This window comes from Trichomycterus rosablanca, chromosome 11 (assembly GCF_030014385.1).
Source record: "Trichomycterus rosablanca isolate fTriRos1 chromosome 11, fTriRos1.hap1, whole genome shotgun sequence".
Classification (NCBI taxonomy): Eukaryota; Metazoa; Chordata; class Actinopteri; order Siluriformes; family Trichomycteridae; genus Trichomycterus; species Trichomycterus rosablanca.
In genome coordinates, this window is record NC_085998.1 from 23,615,470 (window position 1) to 23,640,202 (window position 24,733).

The 24,733-nt window shown below is 39.3% G+C and overlaps 1 protein-coding gene across 1 annotated transcript in view; it reads right to left on the minus strand.

The window, feature by feature from the left end:
- Positions 1-2,703: 2,703 nt before the first annotated feature.
- sema4ba (sema domain, immunoglobulin domain (Ig), transmembrane domain (TM) and short cytoplasmic domain, (semaphorin) 4Ba) overlaps positions 2,704-24,733 on the minus strand; it is an 80,169-nt gene continuing 58,139 nt past the window's right edge. Inside the window, exons 9-15 of the mRNA XM_063004558.1 lie at positions 20,152-20,333; positions 18,058-18,208; positions 15,521-15,731; positions 12,285-12,400; positions 5,857-6,014; positions 5,632-5,723; positions 2,704-4,510 (exon numbers count right to left, since the gene is read on the minus strand). Of these exons, the coding sequence (XP_062860628.1) occupies positions 3,750-4,510; positions 5,632-5,723; positions 5,857-6,014; positions 12,285-12,400; positions 15,521-15,731; positions 18,058-18,208; positions 20,152-20,333 (1,671 nt within the window). The 3' untranslated portion in view covers positions 2,704-3,749. The remainder of the gene's footprint in view (positions 4,511-5,631; positions 5,724-5,856; positions 6,015-12,284; positions 12,401-15,520; positions 15,732-18,057; positions 18,209-20,151; positions 20,334-24,733) is intronic.

A 24,733-nucleotide genomic window follows, 5' to 3' on the forward strand; every position in this document is an offset into this window, starting at 1 on the left:
TGAGGGGAAACGCAGGGAAGGAGTTGTAAAAAGGTGGGACAGGGGCATAATATAGTTTCTATCAGAATACATTGGTACACACACAAGTTTCACAGTATTTCTGACCTTATCGTTCTCTACAAAACATAACACCAACGCTGCATTGCAAAAAAAAAATTTTTAACCTCCTACTCACTATAGAACAATCCATGCTGCTCACGTAGCCAAATCTACTAATTCCATTTTTTTTCCTCTTTGATTTTACGCTGCACATCAGTGCACAAACTTTGATCGCTCGCTACTTTTTGGCATGCATTTTTGGACGTGGTATCATTAAATCTTTCATCACTTTTCAGGTGTATTTTCGCCAATCAGTGTGAAATACACAATGACTTGAAAGACTCCCGATTACAAGAGATCCAGTCGTGTAGTGTGAACTTGGCATAAGGCATCAAACACTAGGGGGCAATAACTAAAACCCTTTTTATCATAATAGTTTTAAAGGCAGTTAATGTCTTTACCAAATGTCTGGCAAAATACAGCATTTTCCTTGTCAAGAAAACCAAATGTGACCATTCTCTTTTAAGTGACCGGATGATAATAATAAATTCACAAATAAGCTTATAAATGTGTTTGGCTGTACGTGGCTCCATGGTGAACATGGTAAGGAAATGTATAAACTGTCTTATTCCTATGCAGTCCAAATGCAAACAAAGCTTCTGTAAAAGTACCTCATGATAATTATTTTTCCCTTTAAAATGCAAGAAGTACACTTTTTACATTATTTTGGCCCTTTTAAAACATGCCATATCACAGTTCATTTAAAAATGCATTAATTTATTGTAAGAAAACTTGGCACAATATACAACCAATTTATTTTGTAAACAAATATGATTACTGGTATTGGTCACTACCTTAATTGGTTTGCTTCTCAATGTCAGCTTCTCACATACTACCTCTACGTGCCATGTGGGTGGATAGTAGTAGCATTACTACCCAAGACGACAGCACACCATAATAATATTGATATTGATAGTCATAGAATGATATTTATTTAAATTATACAATTACTGTTAATTAATTGGACAATTAATTAATCCACACTGTGAACCAGTTTATTGCACAAGTATTTTTTTTCAATACTTTGGCCAGTTGTTTCACGTGTATTAATCAAGATAAGTTAAAGACCTAGCAATATTACCAAGGCAATATTATTTTATTTATATTTTTTGCTATATGTATATCTATGTATTTATATAGACTTTATAAAAAATTTATCAGAAACACCATAATAATATTGGAAAAGACCCTGAGGAGCAGTGGTGGTTCAGTGGTTGAGTTAGTGGATTATTGATTGAAAGACTGCTGGTTCAAGCCCCACTACTGTCTAAATGCCAATGCTGGACAACTGAATAAGCAAACCTTTATCAATAGCTTACATTGTATTTAGTCATATTTGAAGATTGATATAGATAAAAATGTAGGATCCCATTTATTCATTTTGCTTTTATGCTGGACATTCATGGAACGGTACAGTTTTGATGTGCCTGTATCCACTGTATTCTTAGATGTAGTTTTTGGCTGGCAAAAGTAAAACCAGATCAGTTATTGGATCTTTTAACCCATCTGCCTCAGGGTTTAACATGTGTATTCTGAGATTCACCTATTCACCATGGTTATAACAAGTGTTTATTTGAGTTATTATAGCTTTTTTGTCAGCTCGAATCTGTGTGGTGATTGTCCTTTGACCTTTCTCCTCAACAATGCATTTTGACCCACCCAAATTGCTTCTAACTGGATGTTGCTTGTTTTGCACATCATTATGTGTAAAGTCCAATGTTGTTCATAAACATTAGCAGATTTGCAGTTTTTGACATACACGAACCAACAACAAGGCTGTGGTCACTAAAATCCCAACTGATGTAAACATTAACTGAAGCTTATAAAACCACTAAAAACCACCTCCTTGTTTCTACACTCACTGTCCATTTTATCAGCTCCACTTACCATATAGAAGCACTTTATAGTTCTACAATTACTGACTGTAGTCCATCTGTTTCTCTGCATGCTTTGTTAGCCCCCTTTCATGCTGTTCGTTAATGGTCAGGAATCTCCCAGGACCACTACAGAACAGGTATTATTTAGGTGGTGGATCATTCTTAGCACTGCAGTGACACTGACATGGTGGTGGTGTGTTAGTGTGTGTTGTGCTGGTATGAGTGGATCAGACACAGCAGCACTGATGGAGTTTTTAAACACCTCACTGTCACTGCTGGACTGAGAATAGTACACCAACCAAAAATACAACTGATGAAGGTCTAGAAGATGACCATCTCAAACAGCAGCAATAGATGAGCGATCGTCTCTGTCTCTGATCCACTCATAACAGCACAACACACACTAACACACCACCACCATGTAATTGTCACTGCAGTGCTGAGAATTATCTACCACCTAAATAATACCTACTCTGTGGTGGTCCTGACCATTGAGGAACAGGGTGAGAGCAGGCTAAAAAGTATGAAGAGAAATAGACGGACTACAGTCAGTAATTGTAGAACTTCAAAGTGCTTCTATATGATAAGTGGAGCTGATAAAATGGACAGTGTGTGTAGAAACAAGGAGGTGGTTTTAATGTTATGGCTGATTGGTGTATATTAAAATAACCAAAACAGAAATAAATTCATGTCTGATTCTAATTTGATCATTTTATCTCTGCATTCAACATAGATTACTTTTTTTTATTTAATAATAGTTAATTTTAGCTTTTATTACCAGTTAACTGGTTAATAGCAAATTGCCCCACGTTGCTTAACCCATATCATTATACTGAGGTAGTATGTGTGAAGATGGCCTAATATCAGCATGCCATTTCCCCTAATAAGTACTGATTATAAGGTATTCCAACTGCTACATTATTTTTCTGTCTTCATATCTCAGAATGTTTCTCTCATTTGTCTTATTAAGCTATGTTATTATTTGGAGCTCACACTTTGCATCATCTCACATTTGCAATACTTTATGAACCTCATGCTCATACTTGTTTGTATCTCTGAAAAGCAATACTGAACAAAAACAATGTGCATTTTAAGAATTCTTTTTCCTGCTAAAATCCCAGTGTTTTGCATAGTACGATTGCCTTGTACTGAGGTCATGATGATTTACAACTACAGAACTTGCATATATATCATGATTTTTTATCAAAGCTAGCACACATTGCACCAGTTACACTATATATGCTGGTTTAGTAGACTATTAAACATAAGTTTTTCCTCTGACACTCTGCTAGGCAGGGCTCTTTACTTCTTTCTGGTTCACACCTTGACTTGTCATTCTGGTTTTATTTGCCATTAAGCTATAAACTGTATTATGGTTAAAGGAAAAGTGGCATAACCAATGATGTTAATGGGTGGGTGTCAAGATCCCTGAGGACAGGCCAAAAATGGTTTGGATGGAATTGGCAGAAACGTGGCTGATTTCATAGGCCATCCCTCATCCCGGATACATCTAGAGCTATGCTCAGCTCTATAAGCCTATGTTTTTTCCTCTCTGCTGATTATGCAGTTAGATCTCTACCACCAGTAACTTAAGAGGAATATGTGGACAGACCACGAGACAAACTGGGGACAGAGTGCAAAGAAAGTAATCCATTTTTCAAGATATTTTGAAATAGCCAACAGTTACATGTTTCATTTAAATCTGTTCCTCTCATGTTTTTCTCTATTCCCCAGCTGCACATCATATCACATAAGTTTGACCTTTTATGAGTTTTAAACAATTGAGTCCTTGATCTCTGAGCCAAGGCGTACCCGAGGACGTGGACAGGTGGGTGAGATCTCTACATGGCTCTCCTTCAAGTGCAATGGGCGGTGTTCTGATTCTGAGAAGCTCTTGCTGTTCTCAGGTGAGGAGCACTCCTGGGTAGGCGTACCGCAGAAGTAGTTGTCGTGTAGTGTTTGATAGCCTTTGTGGTCTGATGTTGATGTTGGAATGCTGTTGCCATTTAGTGGCAGACTTTCAGTGGGCTTTCCTGCCATACGTGCCTTCTTCTGCGGCATGTTGGGACACTCACTCTCCTTTAACATGAATTTCATGTGGTCCCGGTTCCGATAAATCACGAACAAAAACAGGACAAACAAGAAAAACACCAGAAGAGTGCACACCACAATCAACTCATTCCAGTAGGTTTTGGTCTCTATGAACGGCGCTCGAGCCTCACCCGGAAGTATTATCGGCTCTTCTTTGGGCACCAGTTGAGTGCGAGAGCGGCTAAGTAGGGTGGTGCTCTCCTCATGTGGCTCTGCCTTCACACAGTAATTGGCTAGGAGCTGCCAGAAGCCCTTCTCTACTGACCAGCATTCGTAGTACTCCTCCATGTAGGATTGGGCCACTACAACCAGAGCTCCGTCAGGTCTCAGGTAGAGAAAATGTCTTGCACTTTTGTTGTACTTCCATCGCCTTTCAGCCAGGTTGGAGCGCAGCTGACATGGCAACACTTCAAATGTGTTTGCTGGGATTATGATCTCCTGACCTATGAAAGAAAATATTTATTAGAGTAACAATGTTGTTACAACAATGTTGATATATATATATATAATTCATAAATCAGCAACAAAGTTATTATTATATTGCCCACCATACCTTAAGCGTGTAGCTACAACACCTTGTAAAATGATCATTTTCACAATGGTTCTGAGGTTTGTCCTTTCGGCCGAGCACCAGTTTCTGAATTTGCACTATGCTGTCATCAGTATGCATGCTTTTTGGTCGCCTGCTTCGCTTTCATCTTTAATAGCTACCAGTTTCATGGATCTTATGCAAGCACGTTTTAAGTCCTCTTTTTTCTGCCATGAGTGGTAAAAAAACATTTTATCTTATGTCTAGTTCACACTACATGATTTTTGTCCTGATTTTCGCTCACCGACTGATCGCCGCTAGATGTGGCAGCTCTCAAAAAAAACTCGGCTCTCAATCGGTATGTGTGAATGGTTCAACGACTCAATCCTAGCAGCTCGTCAATCGCTCGCCGGCTCGAGAAAAATATCTAGCATGTTAAACATCTGAACCAGTCGTGTAATGTGAAAGGCATTGCGATCAGGTTGCGAGTAGCAGCGAGTGCTATGTTGAACTACAGCCAATAAGAACACAGGATACGGGGTAAGGGGAAACCTGGGTGAGGAGTTGTAAAAACTTGGGACAGGGGCATAATATAGTTTCTATCAGAATACATCGGCACACACACAAGCTTTACAGTATTTGTGATCATATCGTCCAGGCTAAACCATAATACCAACGCTGCATTGCTGCTCATGTAGCTCAATCCACCCGGATTCATTTATTTTTCCTACTTGCTTTTACGCTGCACATCAGCGCACAAACAACTTTGATCGCTTGCTTATTGTTGACGTGCATTTTTGGACATGGTATCACTACACCCCTCGTCACTTCTCATAATGACTATCACTAAATCAGATTTATCACAAAATAAAATTAACAAATAAAGGGATTATTTTTGTTAACATCACACAATATGTTTATCCTTATTTTATATCAAAATGTACTATTAAAAAATCATAGGTTAAATATAATATTACTTTAGTAGAAAATCATTGAGTGCTATAATGATGATCAGCATTTGATTTAATCACTCACATATGGATGAGGAATGTGCAGCAGGGCGAGGGCTGCTCTGGGCTTCATCACATACTGTTGTATTGGCATCCTCCACATCTTGCAGCAATTCACTAGAACAATGAAAACAAGAGGGCCATTAAATCAAGGTCAGCAGAATAGTTAACCACACTTGTCTTGCCCTAATGTTTTATTTTCAAAAATATGCATGTATCTAAAGTGTGGCAATTTCCTGGCTCTGCTGACCTTTTTGATGTGGCTCTTCTGACATCTATGCATGTCTTTCCTGTCCAACCACAATATGGGTCTCTGGAGAGAATACAATCCCCACAGCTCTGGTAAGTAGAGCAGTTAGCAACAGGGATCTCCACCAGTCCGAAGTGAGATGACACAAATAACACACCCTAAAACACAGAAGACAGAACACAAGTAATCAGTAAACATACTTGATCTTCATGATGTGGTCACTTCTTGGAAAATTAGTCTTAAAGAGCCTTAAGTGATCTTGCATTCAAAGAACTATGTGAGAAAATGTGCCTTAGAGATGTGTGGTATGGCAAGGAAGAGAGTTAATGAGTTAATGAAGCTCTTGGGGGGATGGAGGGCAAACTGTAAATGGGTGGGATATGTATTTATCTTTCTATATATTGCCGGTGGCTACTCCCTTCTGCAGAAAAATTGTGTCTAAGCATTTGGGTATTTGCTTTTGCGGTGATCTATTGGTTCTAAGAATGAATTAATAGTCAGGTGGCATAATCAGTGGGATGATACAAGTCCAGGTGTTTGTATGGACCCACTTTTGCTGCATGCATGAAGGAGAGTTGAAATGTTTGGCATAGGTTGCAGTCACTGCTGAAAGAACGAGATGATGGTGGTGGTTTGGTTAATAAACTAAGTATTAGTTGCATTTTAGTAAGTAGCATTTTTATTCAACTTGTCCGGTTGTAAGACAGGCTAGTGTACACTGATTAGGCGTACCATTATGACCACCTCCTTGTTTCTACACTTACTGTCCATTTATTCAGCTCCACTTACCATATAAAAGCACTTTGTAGTTCTATAGTTACTGATTGTAGTCCATCTATTTCTCTACATACTTTTTTAGCCTGCATTCACCCTGTTCTTCAATGGTCAGGACCCCCACAGGACCACTACAGAGCAGGTATTATTTAGGTGGTGGGTCATTCTCAGCACTGCTGTGACATTGACATGGTGGTGGTGTGTTAGTGTGTGTAGTTCACCAACCAAAAATATCCAGCCAACAGCGCCCCATGTGCAGCGTCCTGTGATCACTGATGAAGGTCTAGAAGATGACCAACTCAAACAGCAGCAATAGATGAGCGATCGTCTCTGACTTTACATCTACAAGGTGGACCAACTAGGTAGGAGTGTCTAATAGAGTGGACAGTGAGTGGACACGGTATTTAAAAACTCCAGCAGTGCTGCTGTGTCTGATCCACTCATACCAGCACAACACACACTAACACACCACCATCATTTCAGTGTCACTGCAGTGCTGAGAATGATCCACCACCTAAATAATACCTACTCCGTGGTGGTCCTGTGGGGGTCCTGACCATTGAAGAACAGGGTGAAAGAAGGCTTAAAAGGTATGTAGAGAAATAGATGGACTACAGTCAGTAATTGTAGAACTACAAAGTGCTTCTATATGGTAAGTGGAGCTGATAAAATGGACAGTGTGTGTAGAAACCAGAAGGTGGTTTTACTGTTATGGCTGATCGGTGTATAACGCTGTCGCTTGATGTTGAGATTCTCTGGTAGCATAAAGCTACATGAGGTATGCCAGTTTGGGAGAATGTACTTAAGAGTTTGTGGTTTCTTCTCCCTGCTAGTGAGTATGGTGCTTGCATTCCTGAAATTACCCTAATAGCAGGGCTAATGGTTATGGAATCATTATAATTTCAGATACTGCATCTATAGGAACTGGGCTGTGTAAATTGCAATTAATTAATGTTCTTTAATCTCTTACATGGTTGCTGCTACAACCTATTAAATAAAGAGTAAACATTGCAAATGAATAGTGCACAGTTCTGCTGTGCTGGATGCAGATTGTTCAGAATTTAAACTGATCAACTGTGTAGCTGGTTTTACTTATTTGAGTGCCTGAGTGTGGGATCCCCTAACCCAGCCTTTCTCAACCGGGGTGCTGCGGCACCCTGGGGTGCCGTCTGGCTTCGTCAGGGGTGCCGTCAAAAATATTCTGATAGTGATGGGTCGTTCGCGACGATCCGATCCTATTGAACGGCTCTTTAAAATGAACAAAAGGAACCGAGTTGCGCCTCTGGGAGTCGCTATACATGTATAAATATATTTTTTTTAGTTTCTGCGCAGTTCGGCTGTAATCCACCCAGTCCGCTTCGCATCAGTACAGGGAATTAATCAGTCATAATAAGAGCTGTTTATTGTCGAATTTCAAATCCGAAAACAGAGAGCAGAGAGCGAGCGAGACACACACACACACACACAGAGAGAGAGAGAGAGAGACACACACACACACACACACACACACACACACAGAGAGAGAGAGAGAGAGAGAGAGAGAGAGACACACACACACACACAAACTGATCGTTATTACTACCTCATTACTGTAAATATTATAATTTTTATTGTTATTATTTTGCACTGTTTTTTTAAAATATTTTATTCTATTTTATATTTTTTTGCACATGTAACTGTTTTGTATATATTTGTTCTTTCTTATTGTTATTTTTATAATTTCTCTGTAACTTGCTTTGGCGATACGAATGTCCTTAATTGTCATGCCAATAAAGCTTCTTTTGAGTTGAGAGAGCCGTAACCGAGCTACAGAGAGAACATGCAGAAAAAAAGCAGTGCTCTTAGTATAATGACAAATAATTGAGAAATAAACTATAAACTCGTTTAATTATGTTAAATCTGATTCGTTCATGGTGCGAACTGAGCTTTTCGAGCCTAACTTACATCAAGAACAAGTACAGGGAGCGACTGAGGGCTCTGGACCAGGAGCTCCGTGTCTGCCTCTCATCCATCCCTGCCAGAATAGGGCGATTGTGTGCATCATCCCAGGCTCAGGTTTCCCATTAAAAGTAAGTCACGTTTACCCCTCCCTCCCTAAATGACACCTTATGGTGTGTGTGTGCGTGTGTTAGCAGTCCGAGGGATGCAGAGTGTAAGTTTTTTAATACATTTTAGACTGGGGTGACTTGAAATTTTGCATAATTTTAAAGGGTGCCGTGACTGAATAAAGGTTGAGAAACACTGCCCTAACCAATAAATTGGGGGGCGTAGTGTGTATTATGTAAGTCAGTGAATGGGGCACTGGGTGTGTTGAGTGCGAGTGTTGGAGTGCACCAAACCAAAGTTTGGTGTGGTCTAATCACTCATATGGGTTTTAGGAGGTGTTCCTCACTTGTCCCTCCCTTTTTTTCTTTTCCTTCCTTTTGGAGAACCTCCACCACACCATACCACAGATTGATGGGAATGGGAATGTAGACTTGGTAGAGCGTAAACAAACACAATTCAGAATTTACAAGCATTCCAACACAAGCATTTACAAGCTCATAGTAATGTTGATGATTGAAACTGGCTTTTTCCCAAACCAGAAATTGCTGTCATTAAATGTTCTTTAGTAAACAGAATGTAAACAGCCAGAAATTGCTACGGTGTGTTTGACATTGTCAACATGGATTTGAGCAAGAATGACTTATGTTGCCAAATGAAAAGGCATTAAATGTGCAACTGTAAAGAAAGTGTAGTAAAATGCAATATATTGTCACTATGCTGCTATCACTCAATTTGACCACCATGCCTACTGTTGTTCTAGACTTCTCCAGCACATTCTGCAGTATTTGATACTCTTCCCAAATAAGAAGTCAACTTGTTTTAATCCTGAATCTTCCTTCTAGCGGCCTTTTCATTTGTTCTCCAAGGACATTAAACAGACATGGTGAGATGTTTCATCCTTGTCGGACTTCCTCTTTTACCCTGAACCTTGCTAATGTGTGACTGGCTGTCCTGACAGCAGCATGTTGGCTATACAGATTCCTCAGTACCAGGTGTGAGGTGTGAAACTCATATTAAGCATGGTTATCCAGAATTGGTCATGCTGTGTCATGTCAAATGCCTTTGTGAAATCAATGAAACATAAATTTAGTGCCTGGTTCCTTTTTCTTGCTTTTTCAACTGTGATCTAAAGGTTTGTGATCTGATCCTGTGTGCCTCTTTTTGACCTAAATCCAGCTTGTTTTTCAGCAATCTCTTTTTAAGCTTGGTTTGCATTCATTTTAGGATTACTTGCAACAGGATCTTGCCATCATTTGAGACCAGTGTAATGGTCCTGTAAATGCTGCATTGGAGCAAGTCACCTTTCTTAAACAGTGGAATTGTGTCCATTCTTTGCTAACTTTAATTACCACTGGCCTTTTTTACACAGACCTTTTAACCATTGCTTTCAAAATTCAGCAGCTGTTACAAGTGCTTCACATCACCCTTCAGGCATATTTGTTAGGCAACTTATATATAGGTACAGGTTTATTAATGCAGTGTCAGTGACACTGTCTCCCATTGAATTCTTAAGAACCGCCACTGCAATTAGCAAGAGGAATATAATCTATACTCGGTCACTCATTCACTTTGCTTATCCAATTAGGGTCGCGGGGGGGTTGGGGGGGGGGGGGGGGTGCTGGAGCCTATCCCAGATTTTTAATGGGCACAAGGCACACAGTAACACCCTGGACAGGGACACCAGTCCATCGCAGGGCAGACACACATACACACACACATGTACACACACCCATTCACCTATAGGGCAATTTGGTGTTTCCAATTAACCTGACTGCATGTTTTTTGGACTGTGGGAGGAAACCCACGAAGACACGGGAAGAACATGCAAACTCCACACAGAAAGGACCCGGACCACCCTGCCTGGGGATCGAACTCAGGACCTTCTTGCTGTGAGGCGACAGTGCTACCCACCGAGCCACCGTGCCACACACTACAATCTATACATTACTTATTATTTAAAAATATAACGTACCACATCAAAATAAGCTGAATAAATTACGTATAAACAGTATATGTACAGTATATTCAGTATTTATTAATTAAGTATTTGTCTAACCACTTAATTTAGTCTTTAGTGTTATTGTGGCTAGAAAGATCATAAAACCATTTTAAGTGTCTTAAAAACACTAAGGTTCTACAATGATCATAAAAATGCTACAGAAGTACTATTTCAGCATGTGTTAAGAACCAATGGGGAAATTATTCTTTTAAGTATATTAAAATCATGTTTTATATTTTAAATAATTTCTTAAAATTTTTTTATCTTGGACATTATACAACGTTTCTCAATACTTGTATTGTGTTATTTATCTGCTCTGCTCATATGTTAGGATTTATTCTTTTTATTTAATGTTTAACAATAAACTGGACTGGTCGGATAATACACAAGCCCTGTACAAGAAGGGCCAAAGTAGACTCTATCTGTTGAGAAGGCTCCGCTCTTTTGGAATACAGGGGGCCCTTCTCAGCTCTTTTTATGACTCGGTGGTGGCATCGGCCATTTTCTATGGTGTTGTCTGCTGGGGCAGCAGCATGACAGCAGCAGACAGGAAGAAACTGGATAAACTGATTAGAAAGGCGAGTTCTGTCCTGGGCTGCACCCTGGACTCGGTGGAAGCAGTGGGGGAGAGAAGGATGATGACCAAGCTGTCATCCTTAATGGACAGCACTGATCACCCACTGCATGAAACTGTGACTGCACTGGGCAGCTCCTTTAGCGACAGGCTTCTTCACCCGCGTTGCTCAAAGGAGAGATATCGCAGCTCCTTTCTTCCTTCTGCTGTCAGGCTATACAACCAGCACCGTCCCAAACGTAGACAATTACCATCACAATAATTCACTTGGTTTTTAGTACTTCTCTGTGCAATTACTTTTAAATTATGTGCAATACTTGCTGTACCTGCTGTACTTTGTGCAATATTTTTTAATAACTGTGCATTTGGTTAACTTCATCTATAAATACTGTTTATATTTTTGTAATTTTTACTTTTGTAATTTTTTTGTAACTTTGCACTTTACTGCTGTACTTTGTGCAATATTTCTAATAACTGCAATATTTGGTTTAACTTCCTCTATAAATACTGTTTATATTTTTGTAATTTTTCCATATTCTTACTATTTAGTATATGTGTACATACATGTAAACATTTTGTAATTTTCTATTTTTTGTATTCTTGAAAGCTGCTGTAACACTACAAATTTCCCCCTGTGGGATAATAAAAGGCTATCTTATCTTATCTTATCTTATCTTATCTTAAAGACTACAGAGGTTGTAGGTCTTCTGACCTTACATGGATGTATATTATACTTATGCGATCAAGTCTCATTCTGCAAAACTACTTATCAAGTGGTACGTCATTGGCACAGACTGCCTGTTTTTTTTGTTGTAACTATACAATTGTTAAATTCATTTTTAAATAAACAACAGTACGTAAATCTAGTTTACATTCAGAACAATCTTCATACAGCACAGCAGAACTGTGCACTATTTATTTCACATCATACCTGTAAATTCCCAAAGAGAAGGCTAATGTGTTATTATTGCATGATCAGTAAAATGGTATCCATATCACTTCAATTTAGTGCCTTTGCTTAAAAAACAGTCATACCTTTTCAGCATCCAGCTTGAGGTGTTGCACAGGTTGTGATTCAGGAAAGAGCACCAGCTCCTCAATTATGTGCATCTTGCCATTGGTGTTTAAAGCTTTGTGAAGTCTACCATCATCTGTAATACATGTGAGAAGGTGTTTATATACACTTTTAGTGTTAATAGTGTTAAAAAGTGTTAACAAAATGCAAAGTGAATTAACAAAAGAGAAATCTAAATCTAAAACCAAATTAATATGTGCTGTGACCACCCTTTGCCTTCAAAACAGCATACACCTTGGGATTTTGTAGGATTATACACAGGTGTATGATTAACCAGTTATACCAAACAGGTGATAATGATCACAATTTTATATGTAGGTTAAAACACAGTCATTAACTGAAACAGAAACAGCTGTGTAGGAGGCTTAACACTGTGTGAAACTTAAAAGTTAGGTTTGTGGAAGACAGTTTTTGTCCCAGGCCATTCACCATGGCAGAAACGTATTCATCATGCAATATCATCAGGAGGCATCTGAATGGCTCCAGATTTACCCTGCAGCAGGTCAACGACCCAAAACACACAGCCAATGTCATTAAGAACTATCTTCAGTGTACAGAAAAACAAGGAGTCCTGAAAGTGATGATAGGGACCCCATAGAGCCCTGATCTCAACAACATCGCCTGAGATTACATAAATAGATAGAAGGATTTAAGGATCTGTGGTTAGTTTTCCAAGATGGTTGGAACAACCTACCCTTCCATCAAAAACTGTGTGCAAGTGTACCTAAAATAATTGATGCTGTTTTGAAGGCAAAGGGTGGTCACACCAAATGTCAATCTGATTTGGATTTCTCTTTTGTTTATTCACTGTGCACAAAATAAACAGTTAACACAACTATTTTTGAAAGCATTCTTACTTTGCAGCATCTTTTCCCAATTTTTTCATACTTATTTTTTCTTACTCGAACCTTGCAGCATTAGATATTTTTATGTATTTAATAACTGTTTTAAAAGTACAAAATATTAAACATATTACACATAAGATAAAGCCTACATACATACATTTGTTACTGTAATTTACTGTTTGACTGTATTCTAAACAGACTGAGACGGCAGGCCCATATGCAAGTTAGTTAATTTTAACTGCAGATGGCAGTATTCATCTTATGATACACTACATGACCAAAAGAATGAAGCTCTCCCGTCTTTATAATGCATTTGGCCACACTCATTGCCATCACTATTTATGTTTTGTCAAATAAAGATACCTTTCCTACGAATCATTTTCAATTCAGCCCTGCATAAGCTATATCTCCATTTACTGATACTGTAAAGTGATACACCACTAAAGTTTATAGAACAGGAGCGCAGAATGTTGTAATCCATCATAATTCTTACCCCTAACCTACCTACTTCTAAATAGTTTTTGGATGTAATTTTTGGATAAAAAACCCATGCACAATGCAAGTACTGCAAATAAATTTTATGGTAAGTTTTAGAATACACTTGTTTGTAAATGGGAAAAATACTCTGCAATCTACTAAAAACCTTCGTAGAAATCGGTTGGCTGTTAAGAAAACCAACTGCATTCAAATGCAAATAGGTTTGCATATGATTTTCAGGTATTTACAGATATATACAGTGTATCACAAAAGTGAGTACACCCCTCACATTTCTGCAAATATTTCATTATATCTTTTCATGGGACAACACTATAGACATGAAACTTGGATATAACTTAGAGTAGTCAGTGTACAGCTTGTATAGCAGTGTAGATTTACTGTCTTCTGAAAATAACTCAACACAGCCATTAATGTCTAAATAGCTGGCAACATAAGTGAGTACACCCCACAGTGAACATGTCCAAATTGTGCCCAAATGTGTCGTTGTCCCTCCCTGGTGTCATGTGTCAAGGTCCCAGGTGTAAATGGGGAGCAGGGCTGTTAAATTTGGTGTTTTGGGTACAATTCTCTCATACTGGCCACTGGATATTCAACATGGCACCTCATGGCAAAGAACTCTCTGAGGATGTGAGAAATAGAAGATTAGGGCTATAAGAAGATTGCTAACACCCTGAAACTGAGCTACAGCATGGTGGCCAAGGTCATACAGCGGTTTTCCAGGACAGGTTCCACTCGGAACAGGCTTCGCCAGGGTCGACCAAAGAAGTTGAGTCCACTTGTTTGGCGTCATATCCAGAGGTTGGCTTTAAAAAATAGACACATGAGTGCTGCCAGCATTGCTGCAGAGGTTGAAGACGTGGGAGGTCAGCCTGTCAGTGCTCAGACCATACGCCGCACACTGCATCAACTCGGTCTACATGGTCGTCATCCTAGAAGGAAGCTGACGCACAAGAAAGCCCGCAAACAGTTTGCTGAAGACAAGCAGTCCAAGAACATGGATTACTGGAATGCCCTGTGGTCTGACGAGACCAAGATAAACTTGTTTGGCTCAGATGGTGTCCAGCATGTGTGGCGGCGCCCTGGTGAGAAGTACCAAGACAACTGTATCTTGCCTACAGTCAAGCATGGTGGTGGTAGCATCATGGTCTTGGGCTGCATGAGTGTTGCTGGCACTGGGGAGCTGCAGTTCATTGAGGGAAACATGAATTCCAACATGTACTGTGACATTCTGAAACAGAGCATGATCCCCTCCCTTCGAAAACTGACATAAACTAACATCCACCAGCTCCGTGATGTCATCATGGAGGAGTGGAAGAGGTTTCCAGTAGCAACCTGTGCAGCTCTGGTGAATTCCATGCCCAGGAGGGTTAAGGCAGTGCTGGATAATAATGGTGGTCACACAAAATATTGACACTTTGGGCACAATTTGGACATGTTCACTGTGGGGTGTACTCACTTATGTTGCCAGCCATTTAGACATTAATGGCTGTGTGTTGAGTTATTTTCAGAAGACAGTAAATCTACACTGCTATACAAGCTGTACACTGACTACTCTAAGTTATATCCAAGTTTCATGTCTATAGTGTTGTCCCATGAAAAGATATAATAAAATATTTGCAGAAATGTGAGGGGTGTACTCACTTTTGTGATACACTGTATTTGTATGCATAAGCATTTCTTGTTTGCAGTCAGTGAGCAAATACTACTGGAAAACCATTTCAAACTGACACAGGTTATAAGAGTTTTACCATACTCTTGTCAATTAAATACATTTAGCAATTACCATTTAGAAAAATACATTAGAAAACACAATGAAAAAAAAGAAAAAGAAATAAACTGTAATATGTGCTGACCTGTTCCAACAAAAAGCACATTGTATTCTTTGTGCACGGCCTGGACATGGTGCACAGCAATTTGCGTGTAATGCACATTGCGTTTGAGCAGCAGTGGCTGGCTGCGAATGACGCTGTCCATCAGGAAGTGATCCTTGACAAAGTTCAGCACCTTGTCTGGCATGTGCAGTGAGGACTGGATGCCCTGAGACTGAGCTGCATTAGTTATGCACTGCAAAGAAAGAAATAAAGAGAGATAAGGGAAATGCTACCACAAGTAAAGGTTCCATTTCTACACATATGCTTGTTAAAAAAATCATACAAATAAATGCTGAGCATCCGGTATGAGTATGTACAGTGGGGTCAAAAAGTATTTAGTCAGTCACTGATTGTGCAGGTTCTCCTACTTAGAAAGATGAGAGAGGTCTGTAATTTTCATCATAGGTACACTTCAACTATGAGAGACAAAGTGAGAAAAAAAAATCCAGGAAATCACATTGTAGGATTTTTAAAGAATTTATTCGTAAATTATGGTGGAAAATAAGTATTTGGTCAATAACAAACAAGCAAGATTTCTGGCTCTCACAGACCTGTAACTTCTTCTTTAAGAAGCTCTTCTGTCCTCCACTCGTTACCTGTATTAATGGCACCTGTTTGACATCGTTATCTGTATAAAAGACACCTGTCCACAGCCTCAAACAGTCAGACTCCAAACTCAACCATGGCCAAGACCAAAGAGCTGTCGAAGGACACCAGGAAGAAAATTGTAGACCTGCACCAGGCTGGGAAGAGTGAATCTACAATAGGCAAGCAGGTTGGTGTGAATAAATCAACTGTGGGAACAATTGTAAGAAAATGGAAGACATACAAGACCATTGATAATCTCCCTTGGGGTCAAGATCTCATCCCATGGGGTCAAAATGATCATGAGAACGGTGAGCAAAAATCCCAGAACTACACGGAGGGACCTGATGAATGACCTGCAGAGAGCTGGGACCAAAGTAACAAAGGCTACCATCAGTATACACACTACGCCGAGAGGGACTCAAATCCTGCAGTGCCAGGCGTGTCCCTCTGCTTAAGCCAGTACATGTCCAGGCCCGTCTGAAGTTTGCCAGAGAGCATATAGATGATCCAGAAGAGGATTGGGAGAATATCATGTGGTCAGATGAAACAAAAATTGAACTTTTTGGTAAAAACTCAACTCGTCGTGTTTGGAGGAAGAAGAAAAACCCAAGAACACCATACCTACTGTGAAGCATGGGGGTGGAAACATCATGCTTTGGGGCTGTTTTTCTGCAACGGGGACAGGGCGACTGATCCGTGTTAAGGGAAGAATGAACGGGGCCATGTATCGTGAGATTTTAAGCCAAAACCTCCGTCCATCAGTGAGAGCATTGAAGATGGAACGTGGCTGGGTCTTCCAGCATGACAATGATCCCAAACACACCGCTCAGGCAACGAAGGAGTGGCTCCGTAAAAAGCATTTCAAGGTCCTGGAGTGGCCTAGCCAGTTTCCAGACCTCAACCCCATAGAAAATTTGTGGAGTCCGTGTTGCCCAGCGACAGCCCCAAAACATCACTGCTCTAGAGGAGATCTGCATGGAGGAATGGGCCAAAATACCAGCTACAGTGTGTGCAAACCTGGTGAAGACTTACAGGAAACGTTTGACCTCTGTCATTGCCAACAAAGGTTATGTTACAAAGTATTGAGTTGAACTTTTGTTATTGACCAAATACTTATTTTCCACCATAATTTACAAATAAATTCTTTAAAAATCCTACAATGTGATTTCCTGGATTTTTTTTTCTCATTTTGTCTCTCATAGTTGAAGTGTACCTATGATGAAAATTACAGACCTCTCTCATCTTTCTAAGTAGGAGAACCTGCACAATCAGTGGCTGACTAAATACTTTTTGGCCCCACTGTATATGGTATACAGATCTACTGATTTCTACAGCACACAAATGTGTTTTATATATACAATAAAATTTACATACAGTACATCCTTGGGTACATATGTTATGTATACAACATATTCATGATATTGTTACTGTGGACACAAAATACTATTCTACCAAAATTACCCCCGTGTATTAATGCACATAGTTTTGTAATAAAATGTACAAAATTGTAGGTAGGTGTCCACATACTTTTAGCTATAAATCATTTTTGTTACAGTAAGACAATAATAACTGCTATTTCTATGTCCATTTAAATGATACGATGGTGGCTTTAGAAAAGAAACTAATTCTATTCCTGAGAGTGGCACCATAACCTGGGGAATTGATTTCAATGCTCGCCTGTGTTTACTCTGTGCATGCATAAACGTTCAGATTTTTTCACAGGCTTACTGGATACTTACAAACATGCTACAATCTGTTAATTTAGCTGCTTATGACGGATGGAGGATGACAAAACAGATAGAACTATAGTAAGAAGTGGCACACCAATAAATTGCATGCATACAGTAGGTGTACCTAATAAAATGGTAGTTTAGTGTAAGTAGAATATTAATACTGTTTTAATATTTAGTATAGTTTGTGAGAACACGTACCGCTCCAGGCCTAGGCTCCGGGATTGGGTGGTTATAGGTGTACCACTGTTGTGTTTCCCTGTTAACCTCCTTAAAGCGACCGTTAAAGGCCTCCTCCACCTGATCCATAGTAAAGGCACACACGGCTGAGCTGCCTGATGCCCCTTTGTACCTGTTACAAAACATTCACACAAATACACACATTGTTATCTTATCTTAATTGATAATGTCAAATGTCAACACGTTGTAGATATTTACTGACCACTACTTCACACTTTATAAGTGTACTTGCACTAATCTGCACTGTTAGATTTTTAAAAATGAAATAAACATATAACAAAGCCAATAAATAACCCATAAACTGGTCTGTTTGTGTCTCTCATGGTTGCCTTTTATTTATTTCAGCCCTGTGTTCCTACACCGCCTCTCTAGTCAGTGCTTCACTCTGTGTTACACAGTAAATCGATAACCAAACCTCTAATGCCAAATGCAGATGGCTGTGGGTCAATAATAACGTGATATGAACTGGGAGTGACCTAAATGCTTTGTTTTGAAAGCTTTCTATTTATGCCGGACACCATTCAGTTCTGGCAAGTGGAAGTGATCAGAACACTATTGTTATTACACAATGTTTCTAGTATCTGTTGTGTGTGATCCTATTGTATTGAAGTTATAATGCAAGAAAGTGAAAACCGTTTGAAATTAACTGGATTTATTGTTTATTTATAAAATGCTGTCTGATTTTTGTTCTAGTCACAATAACAGACATACATCGATCAACCATAACATTAAAACCACCTACTTGTTTCTACACTCACTGTCCATTTTATCAGCTCCACTTACCATATAAAAGCACTTTGTAGTTCTACAATTACTGACTGTAGTCCATTTGTTTCTCTCCATGGTTTGTTGGCCCCCTTTCATGCTGTTCTTCAATGGTCAGAGCTCTCCCAGGACCACCAAAAGTAGGTATTACTTGGTGGTGGATCATTCTCAGCACTGCAGTGACACTGACATGGTGGTGGTGGGTTAGTGTGTGTTGTGCCGGTTGGAGTGGATAAGACACAGCAGCGCTGATGGAGTTTTTAAACACCTCACTGTCACTGCTGGACTGAGAATAGTCCATAAACCAAAAAAATTATCCAGCCAACAGCACCCAGTGGGCAGCGTCCTGTGACCACTGATGAAGGTGTAGAAGATGACCAACTCAAACAGCAGCAATAGATGAGCAATCGTCTCTGACTTTACATCTACATCTACAAGGTGGACCAACTAGGTCGGAGTGTCTAATAGAGTGGACAGTGAGTGGACACAGTATTTAAAAACTCCAGCAGCACTGCTGTGTCTGATTCACTCATACCAGCACAACACACACTAACACACCACCACCATGTAATTGTCACTGCAGTGCTGAGAATGATTCACCACCCAAATAATACCTGCTCTGTGGTGGTACTGACCATTGAAGAACAGGGTGAAAGCAGGCTAAAAAGGTATGTAGAGAAATAGATGGACTACAGTCAGTAATTGTAGAACTTTAAAGTGCTTCTACTGTATATGGTAAGTGGAGCTGATAAAATGGACAGTGAGTGTAGAAACATGGAGGTGGTTTTAATGTTTAATGTTCAGTGTATTTGTAACCCAGACAGACTACAAATATGTCGACCATTTTAATTTTTAATTGTTTATTTTGAATCTTGCCCAAAGTGAAAATGTGGACTTTTAAAAAGCTGCTACATCTGTTAGCTAAAAACATCTGTGTGAATCATTTGGAAATGAAAATTCAGTACTATTGCTATTCCAGTGCTGTTGCCTAGAAATGGTCTACCTGCAAATATTACCCCGAAGGCAGAGCATGCAATATGCAACAAGTCCAGTTAGATGTTCAGAGCAATCTCTGGAACAATAGTCTCTGTATTGACTATACAAATGTTAATGGGAGGAAACCAAACAGATAATTACTGTTCTCCAAAAAAACATTTATCCAACCTGGACTGTAAATGATACATAAACATTATGATTTGTATAGTGTCATCTATTATTAAGTGGATAATCACCAATATAGGTTTTTTGCATTATAAGGGCTGTTGTTCCACAAAATGGCAGATCTCCTACCATTGAGAAGTGAAGACTCCGTAGAACAAAGTACTCTTCCAGTTCTCTTTACTTGGGGTCAGAACAAACATGTCTTCAATGATGTTAAACGGAAAGCCGTCATCGGGCAGGGAGCACAGCAGCTGGGCTTTTAGAAAAGTGGTCCACTTCTTCTGCAGGACTCTCTCTCCTCCCTTATCACCCTGTAGTTACACACATAAAATCGTCTTCTGTGAGGAATGTATGTGCAGGACTGGATTAACAATCACATGACGCATCAATTCATGACGTAAATGGACCTGGAAACCTGGACCTGGTTTCATATTTCACCTTGGGGGAGAGTAAATTATTATTATTATTAAATTATGAGCTAATCTTTAAACAGATCAGATGTAAAATTTGTATCATCTGTATAGCTATGATAAACAGTTTTGTTGTCCTGCATGTAAAGGATGAAACAATCACAGGTGTGTGTATGTGTGCATGTGCAAAGAAATCAGAAAACAGCTTCTAGTGTGGCCTCCCCTTAAACTTGAGCAACAGCAGGAACATGGCTCTCTTCTTAATGAAATGAAACCCTAATTAATTTCATTTCTAACACCTATATTTGTCCTAATATCTCACATTAAAATGACTGCAGTAAAAATAAAGAAGAGGAAGAATGCCTCTATTTGTCATATTAATATATACACGTGTACAATACAATAAGTTTAGTTCATTGGAAGCTTGCTAATATAATTATGACCAGCTTTCAATCACATTATTACACTGAAAATGCCAAAGATCACAAACTTGACAGACGTAAAATCATATTTTGTATTAGCAAGGCCCTTCTCAAAGGGAAATCAGCAAACAACCTGGATACTAAATTTGTTGTTTGTATTCAAGCTCTTATAATTAAATCTGAAGAATCAGGAGAGCTCAAGGACCAAAACGGACTGGAATGCCAAGAAAATCTTCAAAATCTAATAGGAAGTTTCCCAGAGTTTCTTCTTTGATAGACCGGACAAAGTCAATCAAGGACCTGGCTCAGCATTTGGCAGCTTTATTGGGGTTTAAGGTTGATCCTTTTACAGTCCGAAGAAGCTTTATCAGGAGTGGTCTTTTTCGAAGGGAAGCAGCCAAGAAACCACTTTTATGAAAGAGGAGCTAGGTAAAAAGGCTAAGATATGCTGGAATGAAGACCAGTATGATGAATCCAAGTTTGAAACATTTGGGTCCAATCACCAACAACATGTGAGAAGAAGAGTTGAAGAAAGATGAGTGCTTGTATCCTTCAGTGAATCATGGTGGAGGGTCTGTCCTGGTTTGGGGCTGCATTTCTGCCAGTAATGTTGGCAATATTGTCCGAATTGATGTGATCATGAATGTTAAAAAGTACAGACTGACACTGAAAGTCATGGAATGGCATCTACAGAGTCCAGACCTGAATGTTATAGAAGCAGTATGTAATCACCTGGATAGAGAGTGAAATAAAAGACTAAATCTAAAGAAGAACTCTGGCATGCGTTGAAAGAAGCTTGGTATAATATACCAGAAGATTAATTTAGAAAGCTTTAGAACAGTTTCCCCAAATAAGTTCAAGATGTGCTTAGTGCCAAAGGAGGTCATACTAAATACTGTCCTTCATCTGTCATTCCCCACACTGCTCATTTTGTTTTTGTTTGTTTGTGTGTGTGTGTGCATGCGTGTCTGTGTGTGTGTGTGTGTGTTGGGCAACTGTAGCCTAGTGGTTAAGGCACTAGACTAGTAATCAAAAGGTTGCTGGTTCAAGCCCCACCACTGACAGGTTGCCACTGTGGGGTCCTTGAGCAAGGCCCTTAATCTTTAATTGCTTACACAAAATGTACTGTCACAGTACTATAAGTCTGCATATTTTGTATTTTCTGTTTGTATCTTAATAAAGAAGCCCCCCCCCCCAACCTAGTCTAACCTAGTCTAACCTAGTCTTTCCAGTATAGAAGTTCAGTATAGGAGCATGTGGTCAAAGGCAGCATTAAGATAATAATAATAGATAATAATAAGTTAATAGTACCAGTGCTAAAATATTACCTAAGCTAGTGTTTAGATGAATTACATTCCATTTATTCACTGTAATAAAATGAATCCAAATTCTGAACAGTACAAAATAAAGTACAGAGGAATTGTTCTTTCCACTTTGTAACCAAAGGTACATTAACTCCAGTGCATATCTAACACATGGCGGTTCATTTTCCAGTCTGTCTCAAAATGCTAAAGTAACTTAAAACTCCACACAGACTAAGTTTGTGGAAATGTGCTTTTCTACATGTCATCATGTACTCGTTTCAGAACCACAGACAAAATGTTGTTAACCTGTTCAGTCAAGCATGTGATCTAAAGTGAAACTGCTAAACCACATGGCTAAAGAAACTGCTACAATTGCTCTAACAAGAAAATTTATGACCTACATAAAAGATGAAGAGGCAACACAGGACTGCAAATACTTAAGATTAAATTACAGAACATGGGCCTCTGAAAGGAAACTTGACCGTTTTAAGAGGAAAGAACATACAGAAAAGCGAAGCTCAGTGACACGTACATAATGCTCAAGTTTCTGAGGCAATTACTTGCTTCACTAACCCAAGCATATTATCCTACCTCCTCCCCTCTGTCCCAGACAGAGCTTGTTATCGTCGAATACCTGCATGTGGAAAGCTTTAACTTCACTCATCTGTGCTCTTTAAGATACACTATCATTTTTAGGACAAGAGGTACTGCAATTTAAGAATAAGATTAAATTAACAAAAGCAGAAAAAGGCAGAGAAATAAAGAAAATAGCAGAGAGAAATAATATTTATAGAAAAGTAAAGGGAGATGTTTAAACAAAAGATCTGACATGTTAGGAACAGAGTTGCACTTGTTTTCTGGAGCAACTGTGTGTTAATCCCAAAGTATAATTTTTTAGCCAAGTTCATAAACAAAGGACATATGGCGGACCTTAAGCAACAAAAATAAATCAAATAAAATATAAAGAAAAAAAGAAAGGAAAAAGGAAAAAAACATATTACACATGGAAAGAAACACAAGCAAAAGAGAGGCAATTTGGCTAACTGCCAGAAGTTACATAAGAGAGAGAACAGGGAAAATGATACTGACCCTATGCTCACTTGGCCTCTAGAAAGCATGTGCCTCACCCTTGTAATGTTTTTTAATCCAGGAAATAGACAACTCCTTACTGACAGTGAACAACATGTTCCATTGAAACAGAAAAAAACGTTCCTCTCAAACAGAACACGCAGAAGTGATCCATTACTAAATATTAACAGTGAGAATGTTTGGTGCAGACAGAATACACCCATCAGCCGTAATATTAAAACCACCTCCTTGTTTCTCCAATCACTGTCCATTTTATCAGCTCCACCTACCATAGAGATGCACTTTGTAGTTCTACAATTACTGACTGTAGTCCATCTGCTTCTCTGCATGCTTTGTTAGCCCCCTTTCATGCTGTTATTCAATGGTCAGGACTCTCCCAGGACCACTACAGAGTAGGTATTATTTGGGTGGTGGATCATTCTCAGCACTGCAGTGACAATGACATGGTGGTGGTGTGTTAGTGTGTGTTGTGCTAGTATGAGTGGATAAGACACAGCAAAGCTAATGGAGTTTTTAAACACCTCACTGTCACTGCTGGACTGAGAATAGTTCACCAACCAAAAATATCCAGCCAACAGTGCCCCGTAGGCAGTGTCCTAGGACCAATGATGAAGGTCTAAAAGATGACCAACTCAAACAGCAGCAATAGATGAGCGATCGTCTCTGATTTTACATCTACAAGGTGGACCAACTAGGTAGGAGTGTCTAATAGAGTGGACAGTGAGTGAACATTTTTAATTTAATGAACATTTAATTTTAAAAACTCCAGCAGAGCTGCTGTGTCTGGTCCACTCATAGCAGCACAACACACACTAACACACCACCACCATGTCAGTGTCACTGCAGTGCTGAGAATGATCCACCACACCACGGGTAAGAGGGGAAATCCACTTGTAGCTAGCTCTTTCTTCCTGTTCATCTGACTATGGATAATAAACTGTAATTAGTCTAATAATGATAATTTTAGAATCTAGACTTGTAGTTAAATGTACCTACTTTTACTACATAGTGATATAGCAGGCATACGGGAAATCTTGAGTAATCTCAGTCCATGTAGGGCAAGGCTGGAAAACACTGTTGAATGTACATGACCTTGGAGCCCTCAAACAGCACTGTATGAGAAACTGCTGTGCTACTGTGATAAATATAGCTACAAAGGCTTGGGAGTACTATTACACGAAGCCATACAATCCTACGCAGTAATGTTATTAAATAATCTGTCTGAAATGACACGAGTCCAGCTTAATTAACACATTAGTGCCATGAGTCACTTGTCACTACAACTGACAAATTTACAAAGATTATACATTTATTGTCCTCAGATTTTTGTGCTTAAAAGAACCTTAAAACTGTAAAATAATCACACACTCATTGGTACATTACTACACTTGTTGCAGGGCGGTAGGTGGCTAAGTGGGTAAGCACTGTTGCCTCACAGCGGGAAGGTCCTGGGTTCAAACCCCAGGTGGGGTGGTCCGGGTCCTTT